Genomic DNA, 13,188 nt, shown 5'->3' with positions numbered 1-13,188 from the left:
TCTTTCAACAAAGAATCCCATCACGTACGACTATTTTTTTTTAAATTACATATGAATTCTTCAACACTTTATGAAAGTATAAAAGACACATCAGCAAAGCATGAAGAGGAAAGACATCTGACAGCTGGAGAGGCACCTCATAGGTTGTCTGTCAATCATTCATTGGCATCAATATGTAGCGGCATTGGGAAGCATAGTAGTGATTGACAGCTTATTCCCCAAGTCTCCTGCAGTAGCTGAAGTCTTTTCGATTCCATATGGCGCCCTGGCTGATCACTAGAACAGCTACCTGCACGGATGGTGGAAAAAAGTCTACGGCTGGTCTGATGTTTTGGGGATTAGCCTCAAAAGACTCTGTCAAACACTGCCAGATTTACTCTGTTCTGCCTTATGCATAAACAGTGATTTTGTTTCCAGCCTTTAAAAAGCAGCGTTTTTAAAAAATAGCTTTGCCTTTATTTTATTAAAGAAAGAAAAAAACAATTACAAGCTGGTCTTAATTGTGGAAAATAGAGAGAACAATTTATGTAAAGCAATAGAAGTTGATCTAGTGGGGGGAAAAAAAGAAATATTTTTGTAGTATTCAAAAGCCTTGCTGATAAATAAGACATAAGGGTATGCTTAAGGCTGTTCCAATTACTTCAACAAAGATTCCTCAGCTGGAGGTCTGTGTCACATTATTATCATCAGAGGAACCAGACTGCTTACTCCTGTTTGTCGCAGACACCAGAGACCTTCTTAACTTACAATTACACATACATATTGTGTCTGCTTGATGAATGAGTCATGCTAGCTTTTAATTAGAAAAACAATTAAAATATGGAAAAACCTTGGTAAGTGGCAAAAGGGATAATTTATTGTGTGACTGTGGAAAGCATTATTATTACATGATCATTCTCATTATTTAAACAATAATGTTGCAGCAGAAGGAGACTTTATAACTGGACACACTCCACAATTACACAACCACCAAAATTCCGGATTCTAAAAAAGGAACATTGTTTCTCGCTGTCTGCTAATAAAAAGCCACCTAAAAAGTCAATCTTCTGGACAATACTTTTTTATATGACAAATCCATTAATTTGCTTTTTTTTTTCCCTAAAAAGATAATACCTAAATTGTGCCTGTTGGGAGGCAATGCTGAAGATATCAGCATGTGGTCAAAGAAGGCAGCACTTGCACATCTGGATTCTTTTCCTAAATGTGTTGTTGATTGCGTAAGCAAGGAGGGAGACAAGTACCGTATTTGCTCGATTATAAGACGAGGTTTTTTCCAGAGCAAATGCTCTGAAAAATATCCCTCGTCTTATAATTGGGGTCGTCTTCTAATCAGACCCCAAAAAAATGGCTGGGGCCATGCTGCTTACCGGTCGCGAGCAGCGTCTCTTCCGTTAGAAGCAGGAGGACAGGAAGCTTGTAGCTTCCTCACAGAACTCTATCTCCCCCTCCCTCCACTGGGGGCGGGGCCAGAGAAGTTGCTGGTACAGCCGGTCCCCTGCAGAAGTCTTCGAGTGAGAGATCTGCAGTTCAGGCAAGGGGGTGGGGGAGGGTTTTTGGGTAAGTATGTGTGATTAATGTGTGAAGTATGTGTGATTAATGGAATGAATGAGTATTTAAATGTTTGTGAATGTGTGTTTGTGTGTGATAGCATGGATGTGTAAGGGGGTGGGGGTTGTAGCATGGCATAGGGAGGCTGTAATCCCACTACTATCATCCCCAGGTTCCAGCATGTACTGGCTGCCTTGGCTTGATAGGAGTGTGATTGCTGTTAGCAGCAATCACACTCCTATCAAGCCAAGGCAGCCAGTACATGCTGGGTTAAAAGGCATATCATGGGGCTGAGTGGCATATAGGGGGTTAAAATGCATTTCTGGACCTTCAGAAATGCATTTTAACCCCCTATATGCCACTCAGCCCCATGATATGCATATATACCTCCAGAAATGCATTTTAACCCCCTATATGCCACTCAGCCCCATGATATGCCTTTTAACCCCCTATATGCCAGAGTGGCATATAGGGGTATAAGGCATATCATGGGGCAGAGTGGCAAATAGGGGGGGTATAAAGCATTTCTGGGGGCAGAGTGGCATAACTGGGGGGGGCAGGTTGGCAAATAAAAGGAAATTTAAAAAATATATTTACATGAATTAATATTTACTGGTAAAACTTTTTTTCCTATAGGGTCGTCTTATATTCAGGCTTTTTGTTTTTTTCCTAAATTAATATTTTGATTTTGGGGGGTCGTCTTATAATCGGGGTCGTCTTATAATCGAGCAAATACGGTAAATAAACCTGCATACTTATCCAGCTAATTGAATGGTTTTATATAGCTTTGTCTTAGTACCAAGTTTCTTTACCGCTCATAATCACTGGGCTTAAAAATGTCACTCTGGTGTGCCCTTGATGGAAATAACCAGTGGACATGAGCTTTATAACCAAGTGAAGACCTGGGGGTGACTACTAACTGTATCTGGGTATATTTGCACCTTTATATTGCTGGATGTCTTATATTTTGTGTGTGTTTCAACATATCACACACTCCGTTGAATATATAACCTTAGAACCCTGTCCCTGGGGTTTACTTTTTAGATATGATAATGTGCATACATCCTATATACTGCATGTTATATAATTTATATGTCCATTCTACACACGCCATGACATAGAATACATCTTTGCCTGTATCTTTGTTTGCTTGAAAGCATCCCTTGCATTAGCAATCATGAAGCGTATCAGTCAGCCAGTACCTCTGCTCCCTTCGCTCAGTCTGGTGACAGGTTGTGTTATATTCATGTTGGTAAGACGCCACTACTGCAATTTTATTTTCTTCACAAACACCTGTTAAGGGTTGGCAAGTGTGAACAGATTTATTTAACACTGCATTATATCTTACATCAAATCTGGTTGCTATGGAGGAAGACGGGAATCTTTTCAGCGTTTGGATGACAGATTAACAGAACCAGAAACTGGGGACTGGTTAACACTAGAGACAATTAAAAGTCCCATCATTTACACAAAATGCATTGTTTTGTTAGAAACAACATCCCAGATAATTACGGTATATTCAAATTGGTTAAAGATGATGTGCAAATAGAACAGAAGACACAATTGCCAAGCGTCCTCACTTTCATTCTGTAATGTTGATATTAAATAAGGTTTGAATAGTTCCCGAAGCTTAAGCTTTCTGCTGAACTTTCCAAAGGTAAAGTCCTTCCATGTAGAAGATGGTACCACGTTGCACAAGTCTTTGTTAGGATTGCATTATCTGGTCCAGATAATGCTCAAATCAGCATTCAAATGGTCTTTAATTGATTATTCAGCACATGGGACTATTTTGTTAAAGTACATAAAAGTCACTGTTGTTATTGGATAAATCTGTATATTGTTGCAGAGTGAATGCTGTGACTGGCGGTGGGGCGGGTGCCTGCTGGGGTGTACCGTTTTGCACCCAATGTGTTCTATTTCCAAAGGGAACAGGTTTGCACAAATGTGTCTCCCAATTAGGCTTTGCACCAGCCCTGCATTTACTCCTGAGTCTGTTTTCACTGTCACAGTACGTGACGCAACATTGGCAGGCCCTGGCATGCTTGGGGCCATTTTTCATTTTAATTGCACCCGACGAGGTATTTTTATCCTTGGCATTGGCCTTTGTAGGCTGTGTGATAGTCCCTCCTTTTAAACGTCTCTTCTTCTTCTGAATTTGGTCGAGGCTGATATCTGACTGAGAGGAGCAGCTTTCATTCCAGCTTGACCTTGTGGTTAGGCTGCGCAAGGGTAGTGCAAGCCGCAAAGCCTTCCAGAACCTGGTACTACTCCGTCTTGAACTTTCTCCTTCCCAGCGGACGAAAGGAGTGGTTCCCTTGAGCTTAGATATAGTGGTATGTGAACCATGGAGTGGTTTGTATTCCACAATGATAAGACTGGTACACATGGCATTTTGACACACAATACCCAGCTTAAACTCCAACATGCTAATGCTTTTATCTGTTAGGTAATCAGGGCTCAACACTACAATCATTCTTCGACTTCTCTGAATGAACTCAAAGATGGCTTCCATAGTATCTAAAATATGCATAGGGAGGCATGAGGGGAAAATGAAATGAAAGAGGAAGCAGAAAGAAAGTTAGATATTAGCATAAATATACAAAAGCTGAGCAATAACAGTAAATTAGAACCCAAGATGCAACACTGCAAACTGCCAGGGTAAAGAATTGATTAAAAAAGGACAAGAAAAGATTAATTGCAGGAAAGCATAAATTGTCAGCCTTTCATGGAGCTTTGGTAATATTGTGCAGAATAAAAGCAAAAATACCTTTACAAACTGACCTGTGCTTCTACACCTTATCATACACATATCATGACTTGTCCAATGATGCAGTTTGGTCTGAGATCTCCTCCAACCATCAAAATGAACATGTGGAACAATACAGGTTTCAGGCCCTATGGCGTAATCATGGTTTTTAGATGTACTTTTCTAATGTCATATGTCCTTTTAAAGTGGACCCGTTCCCATTATTAGAATGGCTCCTATAAGGTAAGAAGGGAACTGAGCAAAGTACATCCTAGTGATAATTATGCAAGGTCAAAATGAACTCACTGCATTGTAAGAAACATTAAAACATTTTTTAATTTTTATTTTTTTTGAGGAAAATATACTCTAATCTCATTGGCGACGGTTAAAAAAACTTTTATAATAAAAAAAAACCCCTTACCTAAATATAAAAAAATACATAATATAGATGTCAAATATTATTAAATCAATAACACTGTGCCTTCCAGGCAATAAAAACAGAGCAAGCTACGTACCAAAATCAGCTAGACAAAGCAATCAAAAACATAATGAAGCAAACACAGGCCATCTTACTGCAATATTATTTCACAGAGTTTGATTAAATCGCTTCTCATGAATATTCCTCGAGCGTTTTTCAGGTACACTGTGAAATCCCACTGCAAATATTACTTTTTTTTTGGTGAGGAGCAAACCTTTCGCGTAGAGCAGAATATAACTGGCATGCATGATACGCTGCTAGAGAAATGATATCGCAATGCATTCAGCAGCTGCTTGTAGGTTCTGTAAAGGCTAATGATCTATAAGACAGGAAAAGGATTTCCTTTGGGTGAACATAAGGGAGTTAATTGAGTTTAAAGGTATATGAGACATTATAGAATATTTAATTTTACAGTGTAGCTCTAATAAAGTGCAATAGAGGGACATCATTAATCTTATTCATTGCCGCTCTCTGCCTAATTGTTTCTCTTTCACTGAATATTGATGGAAATATGCATATTCAATACCGTTGGCCAAAGGGGACTGGTTTGTTAAGAGTTTTACATATTTAATTCTGCTTCATTGTATTCTAATCTTAAATCTTGATTCAAATTCTGCGTGGCAGGCGCCTCTGCACACAAGATAACGTATTCTCCTGACATTCGTCTTAACCAGAAATTGAAATTGATTCTTTATGATTAGGCTTCTAGAAAGTAAGTTGGAAACTTGCTGGTAGGGTACACAGAAAATTCACATACGGAAGAATCAAAGCGGATTTTGCATTAAAGAACTAGCTACTGAACACGGAAATGTATTTGCAGACTGGTACAAGCAAAATTTAATAAATTATACCGTTCGGTTACAAGAATTCAACATTAATATGAAATCTTAGGAGACATGCACCCTATTACTACTAGAATATTTATCTAGAGGAAAGGTAGAGATCCAGTTAAAATCAACATAAACAAAAAATATGTGTACAAATAAACATCTGGGGGTCAGTTTATATTTAAAAGATAATACTTAAAAAAAGGAAATTCATAGAAGTATTAAAAAGTTAATATAAACAGCTTAAAAAATAAATCTGGGTTAAGCGTATGAGTCAATGCCTACAGATAAACCTAGACCCAGGGAAATGAACAGCTAGCACTAGAATGAGAATGCCATGTCAGCAGCTTATGCTGCCAAAAGGTACCTGCAACACATTGCAAATCAATATGCTGCAGGGTCCAGTGACAGGATAAATGCATTAGTTTTGGCCTCCAAGCACTCTCGTAACAAACCCACGGCAAATATTTGCTTTAATAATAAAGCATTTATAAATAATTTCTAATTTAGACTGACTATGTGCCATTTAAAAAAAGTTTACAAAAGTAAGTACTCCTGTGTCCTTCGCAGCCCCCTCAACAAAGAACATATATTAAGGTAGTTTAGGTTGCATTCCCTAAAGCTGTGGAAAACTAAAAAAGCTTTAAAAGCTCCACCATGGCAATGTGAGCGCTGTCTACACATGCTTACAGAGGGGTCTACTTAGACCCACCTGGAACCTTCAGAACTGAAGCTGACTGGAGGCGAGTATACCCTATAGATGGAGATGTGTTTAGCTGGATACATCAACTGCAAGCCAGAAAGTGAGGTGACAGGGAAAAAGGCAGGGAAGGGCACCATGAAAATGTAAAGGGACTACTTAACTATGATATGCATTAATAAGCATTTGATTAATGGAATGTACTCAGTCGGGAGCATTGTTACTACTATATGTAGAACGTATTGTAGATGTGCATAAAAGACGTGCCAAAATGTAAAACATAAGGGGAAAAAATCAGATTGTCCAGCTATATGATTATATTTGGAATATAAAATGGTCACACGGGTAATTTGTATTCTATACAAATAAAGTAGATCAAAGAGATTTCTCCGGCAGGAAACTCTCTTGAGGTCAATGAAAAGAAATGTTGTAGTTGCAGCATTTATGAAATGCCGTAGATGTTACCTTCTTTAAATAACTGTTTCTGCTGCATTATTACACAGTAAAACGCATGACACAAAAGGTTTTATCTTCATAACAGGTAAATATGCCGTATGTATTTTTGGTAACATTTCGGAGTAACCAAGCAGTCTGGTGGAAGGTCCCTGATCGGGAAAACCAAGGCACATTACCTATAGAGAATCAGGCCTATCCAAGCCTTTTCGGAATAGTATTTTATTTGGCATAAACAGACATTTGGTTAACAGCTGCATATTAATTAAAAGTGCAAAACAACATTTACCCGATAAAAAAAAAACTCATCAATATAGAAGATGGTTATTTAGCATATGTGACTGGTGTAATGTAATGGTGTGATCCATTACTGACTATACAGTTGCCAAGTGTGGTACTTCTCAACCTGTCTATGTTAGGGTTATTGCATCTCCAAAGGATATTTCTGGACTCACAGTCTGCAGCGTTCATGAAAATCCACGAACACTATGTAACTAACAAGCTGGTCCCTGAAATTGTATAATCCAAAGGCACCGTTTTATTTAATGTCTCTGTGACAAAATAATTCAAGGTATTGAGCAAAGAGGTAGACTGTTTTGCATGCAATCTGTTAAAACAGAAGTGTGTAAAGAGAGTAAATATAAAGAAAATAACGTAAATATGTCAGTGTTATGTTTTACCCGGCAGTTTTATATTTCCATAAAAATGGCTCCTTCTAAAGTTGGCTAAGTGATTAGGGAAGCTGCTCTTAGTAGTTTTCATTTCATTCATTTTGGACGGCTAGAAAGAACTATGTAATTTACTTCTATGTTTAATGTCCTTCAGTGATAAATGGCTGTAATTGAAGGAGATGCTGATGGTCTCTGGCGATTGCATGCTTCTAGTCCATCCTGATTTCTATAAGAGGAGTGCTTCTGAGGAATCAGACTTTGTGTGGCCGTCTACTCAGCTAATTACATGAAATGCCTCACTGACGGCCGTGTAAAGATACAGATCACATGCTGTTAAAAACATGAGTAATGCTGTGACTAACCGTACGATGGCATCTGATTTATGTTATTCTCAGATGGCTGCCTTATAACCAATCCATAATGCATTAAGTCTAAGGGAATGACACAATTAAATGGTGGCCGCTTAGCCATGTCAGTCTTTTTCTTCCAGCTTTAAAACTTTTAAAACCAATTATATCTTTAGCCACTGTATGAATGTTCCCCAGTAAAGTTAATGTACTTTACTATCTGAACTATTAAATGTCCCTGCATTTCATCAATGGCTATTCTTAGCACTTACAGTAAACTTGCAATTCTCCAGCTTCAGTACATAACCTGCCCCAGTACAATAACATCCCCTCTCACTAGAATTCACAGTCCCTTCATGCCCTTTTCACCTCTCTACCATACACCCGTTTCATCATTCCCTCTCTTTTTTTGGTTCCGAAAAACTCATTTTCTTAAACATACACACTGCAGCCCCGGAAGCAACCCTAAAACATCATGCGGAGGAGGTATTCATAGTACTTCTGAATTGTAAACATTGTCCTATGAAAAATCCAACCTATTACACTTTTTATTTTAGGTGGGAGCCTCATTGTATAAAGCTGGCATGTGCATCCCCTCGTACAGCAAGTAGATGCAGATAATACTGTTAACACTTCTATCGGCTCACTTGTACTGTCATTTTCTAGAGCTAGAACACTGGCTATTATTTTCCATTTCATTTCACATACTGATGTTTGTCGGACAAAGCTCCATATATGCACTTTCACTGGTTTTGGACAAACAGGGTTTCTTCACAGGAAGGGCCACGTGGAGCTGTTTCCAAAACCTCCCACCAGGGAACTTTGATTTCTCTCCTTTCCATTTAATGACATTCAAAACTGATTGAGCCAATTTCAGCTCTTTGACCTTCTCTTTGTTTTTAATGGGCTTAAACTGAACTAAGACAAGCCTGATGTTGCCCTGGGATGCCATGTTTTCTATTCCAGCTTTTAACTCCAAAAGAGATTGTGTGCCCCGTAGGACATAGCTGGGACTAATCACAACAAGAAGACGTCTGCTTTTCTTAATGAAGGTCAGTGTCTCATCTGTAATAACTGAGGAGAAAAGCAAGATGTTAGCCGGTTTCAACACAAAGGTGATATATTTACCTAGTAAACTAGTATTTCGAGACACTGACGATGAAGAATCAGATTGGAGAGGATTTATCTAGGACCAACTAGTCTATATGTCCAGCTGCACCTTTTAATCTTATTTATTCTTCGCTGATGCCTTCTTTAAGGTAAAAGCTGTGTTTCACTTGAAAACATCCCTTGCTTACTTCCATGCAGGTCTTGCCTGGCATGATACTGCATGTGTGTGCGATAATAGGCTCCCTGTGTCTGTGCACACACTAAATGCATTCACCCTCAGCAGAAGGTTTGAGCCTGAACTCAGCTTCACTATATCCATGCCAGTGACCGTTCCTTTAATTGATATTCTTAATTGATGTATACATTCTTCAAGTGTTACATTATCTCTTATAGTCAGGGTGAACTGAATGCATCAAGTGCGCTGAAAGGCTGAATAATACGTATGCTTTACATTAGTCTGTCTCTACTTCCAGAAATAGATTATTGTTGCATAAAATGTCTAGACATCTTCCTAAAACTCTATAAGAAAAAAAAAGCCAGATGGCCAACTGCAAATTGATGTACTGTATGTTCACAGCTAAAAATATAACCAAACCTTTGCAAAGAATAAGCCAATTGTGGTGCACGTGCTGGCTCTATCTGCCTTAGTTTGGTCTGGTGAATGGTTCATACTATTAAGGGAGCTTACAGTGTAAGGTTATCAGGTTGCCTTACACAGGAACCCTGTCTCATACAACCTGCCACAAGTTTATATATCACATTGCAAACAATCATATCCAAAAGGCAAGGTCAGAATGCTTGTTACTCATAGCCTTTGTTTTGTACTGCCATATATCAAAGAATGTTGCAGTAGGCATTAATATTCATACATTTAAAACCAAGCCTCAGCTAAAGGATTCTATGACCATGGACCTCTATCACTAGGAGGAAATGATGTACAGCATTGTAGTGTAAGTAACTTACTTCCGCCTGGCAGACTATCCCGGTCAAAGATGCACAGCTTGTAGCCAAATTCATTTTCCAGCACTCCCCGCAGGGTCACCAGTACAAACTCTTCTTCCTCTGCGTTTCTTGCATAGGACACATATACGTCATATTCCTTTCCATCTGCAAAGTTACTCAGTGTCAGAATTACACACAGAATAGGGATCAAAATGGCTTGAGAGTAAAATCAGCACCCGCCATGTACTCTTCCCTTACCATGGTAAGGATGACATTTTTTTAGGGTTTTATGTTTCTTACTACAAATATTATTCAGTTTATGTGTTTGATCATTTTAAGCTCATGCACCTTTATTTACATTATTACAATGTACCTGAACTGGACTACTGACCTTCCTAGGAATGTACATTTTCAAACCAACCATGCTTACCCCCAATAGTTTCATCTGTTCCAAAGTGAGCCCTGTAAAAAAGCACCATTTCAAGCCAGTAGACATGATACACAATGATAAGGCACACAACAAGGAAAAGCGTGGCTCCAAGTCCACACGCCAGCTCTGTGATGTATCTGGGAGTGCCGACTGTAATACAAAAAAAACCATAATTTTGTTACTAATTTTACATCATACAGCCAAGTTGCATTGCTTGAAGACCTTTTTGTACAGTTTTACCACATCTGCAGGAAAAGACTGGGAAATATTTTATATATATATATATATGCACGCACACACATATTTATGTATCTTTTTAACAGCATGGCTCAAAGTACCCTTAAGCAAGATAAACATACTTAAGTTTATTTAGTGACACATTCATCGATTCAGAAAATGTCAGGCTGCAAATGAACTATTGGAAAAGGGAATACACTATTGTGTAATTGCAAGTAACCCATTACACTAACTGGAAGGAAAACAAATCAAATATATTCCCAGTGCAGGGTGAGGATATGTCATGGCAAAGCACATAGGACAAATTTGACACACATCCTACACAAGCATGTCTCTCTGGATAATGTAAAGAGTTTGGATCGAAAACGGGTCTGCTAGGTTTGCAGCAAAGGCTAGCTAGAGGTCATGCAGATATTTGCATTAGGGAGTGTTAATGATGAACGGTGAAATTGGCAAGCTGCGTGAACAGAAGCATACTGATCAGACCAGTGTTTTGTTATGTTGTTAAAATATGTCTGACCCACATAACATTACCGCTTACGGTTCATGACACTCTATTATACACACCGACAGTGTAAAAACTTTTCAGTTAGGGATCCAGAAAACCTAGGAACCAAGCTTCAGGCCGAACGTTCAAATAACTTGTTTCCTTCTCCCTGTTAAAATGTGCTATTCCGTTAAAGCATTAATGGCCCTCTCTAATATGTTAAGCAAATAAACTTTAGTAGATTTCTCCTTTTATTCTTTCCTCTAAAGGCTTAATCACATAAAATCAGTTTTTTTGATGCCAATAACCAATGCTTGCTTTTATGTTACAAAATTGTGAAGGGTTTGGGCATAAAATTATGATGGTTGATCATGTTGCTGTTTTACTTTAAAACTTTACATTTTCAGGGTCATCTATTGCATCTTTGGAAGAAAAGGCAATGGAATCCTTGTCAGACACAAAGCCTTTTATATTTATGCAGTAGAATAAAACAAGGGCCTGAGCCATTAGTTTTCATGTAACCCTCAAACGAGCGTTTAAAAATTAATGTTGCATTATAGAAACATTTATGATTGTATTGATGAAAGAAATGATGAACATTGTTACAGCCACAGAACAAAAAAAAAAAAAACCCCACATGATTTGTGCGACTGAAAAGAACAGTTCAGTTGAGGCAGGCATGGTGGCTGTTACCTTTCTCTTTGACAATTGCTTGCCTGGAGACCGTCCCAAGGCTATTGCTTGCAGTACAGGTATAGTTGCGCTTTAGATCCTCGGGAATTATGCTTTTGATGTGCAGAAGCTTCACCATGGTTTTTGCACCAGCAATGTCAGGAATCGTGCTAAAATTTTAAAAAAAAATGCTTGCGGTAATGCATGGCAAGAAGCTCACCTACTACGTTGCAGCATTCAGAATACAGCAATGTACATATACCGTTTTAGTTTTACAAAGACTATATGGGAAAAAGTGATTTTTTAAATAACATTAAGTTCTTTCTGTACTTTTCAAGGAACACATTCTTTACATTAATTAATAATAATAATAATAAAAGCCCCTTTTTCTGTGTTTTTCAGAGTGTTTCCATAACAAGCGTTCTACAGACCTGCTGTACCTCTCTCTTTCCTATCCCTGCCACGCCACTTGTCTAGCAGGCTACATGTATAACAGATGGGGCAGCACCGGATACAATCCATTTTAGTTACCGTGTAGTGACATTAATTCTTGGTTCAGTATTTTCTTCAATATTCTTTCCATCCACTATCCACCAAATATCAGTATGAGAATCCTTCACAAAAGAAAAGAAAACTTCACATGGAATAGACATGTCTTCCCCTAAAGAAAAATATGTGAAACACACCATTAACCGTCAAGCTTCAGTGCTCACATTATATACACATCATTGTGGGACGCAGGCAATCAGGAGGGGCAGTGTCAGAATAGCGAAAATGTTTTCTCACTCTAGCTCAGGCAAATGCTGGAGGGGTGATGCAAGTAGGTAATCTATGCTACATTTGGTGGATCTGTGCCAGTCTGATAAATGTGGGCAAAAATACTCTGCATAATTAACATTTTGGAAATCCCTGTACATTGTACTCCCAGGAATGTTCTCCTGATGTTTCAACAGGGTGTCGAAAACTGATTATGCAAATCTTTATAGGAAGTCTTACATGAAATTGGAAACAAATGAATCCTCCTTCAGTGAATACTAGAATTTGGTGTTTTCAATATCAACAAGAGATATAAAGAAACACCCTTCAGTCGTCTAATCATACAGAACAGTGGTCCGGGTAGATCTATTACATTATGTCTAACAGTCTGGAGCATCAATGTAACAGAATTCCCAGGGAGACAAGGGGCCAGGTTATCAAAATGTCTTATATCTGTTCTTGATTTATCGCACAACCAATGTTTATATAAGATTTTGAGATTTTTGGTAGTGTCATTTGATTTTTGGACACACATTGTTAGATTTGAAAAGTGCAGATATTCCACATTTTAACAGATAGCTTATGTTGTTTAACCATATATTTGTGTTTGTTTAGCAGAGCAGTATACATTCACTCTACAGATGTAGTATAAAAATCAAATTAAATGTTGGTGGGACATTAGTAATATTTACATACCCGGTGCAAACTCATAAGTAATTTGATCACTTGGAGTTGTAATAGATGGTGGTTTTGAAAGAGAAGGTGAACCTGCAAAATAAATAAA

At 38.2% G+C, this 13,188-nt stretch overlaps 1 protein-coding gene across 5 annotated transcripts in view; it reads right to left on the bottom strand.

Annotated features, from left to right (window-relative positions):
• Positions 1-2,851: 2,851 nt before the first annotated feature.
• Positions 2,852-13,188, bottom strand: part of IL1RAP (interleukin 1 receptor accessory protein) — a 75,561-nt gene continuing 65,224 nt past the window's right edge. For 4 of the 5 annotated variants that reach the window (XM_053458524.1, XM_053458526.1, XM_053458527.1 and 1 more), the window contains 6 exons: positions 13,101-13,172; positions 12,180-12,309; positions 11,670-11,818; positions 10,253-10,402; positions 9,844-9,987; positions 2,852-4,065 (listed from right to left, as the gene is read on the bottom strand). In XM_053458524.1, coding sequence (XP_053314499.1) covers positions 3,341-4,065; positions 9,844-9,987; positions 10,253-10,402; positions 11,670-11,818; positions 12,180-12,309; positions 13,101-13,172 — 1,370 coding nt within the window. In that variant the 3' untranslated portion in view covers positions 2,852-3,340. Of the gene's footprint in view, positions 4,066-7,963; positions 8,845-9,843; positions 9,988-10,252; positions 10,403-11,669; positions 11,819-12,179; positions 12,310-13,100; positions 13,173-13,188 lie in introns of those variants that run through there. The other variant, XM_053458528.1, reaches the window with a different exon arrangement.

Source organism: Spea bombifrons, chromosome 3 (genome assembly GCF_027358695.1).
Source record: "Spea bombifrons isolate aSpeBom1 chromosome 3, aSpeBom1.2.pri, whole genome shotgun sequence".
NCBI classification, from domain to species: domain Eukaryota; kingdom Metazoa; phylum Chordata; class Amphibia; order Anura; family Pelobatidae; genus Spea; species Spea bombifrons.
The sequence above is the reverse complement of the archived record's forward strand: the minus strand, read 5'-3'. Positions and strand labels throughout refer to the sequence as shown.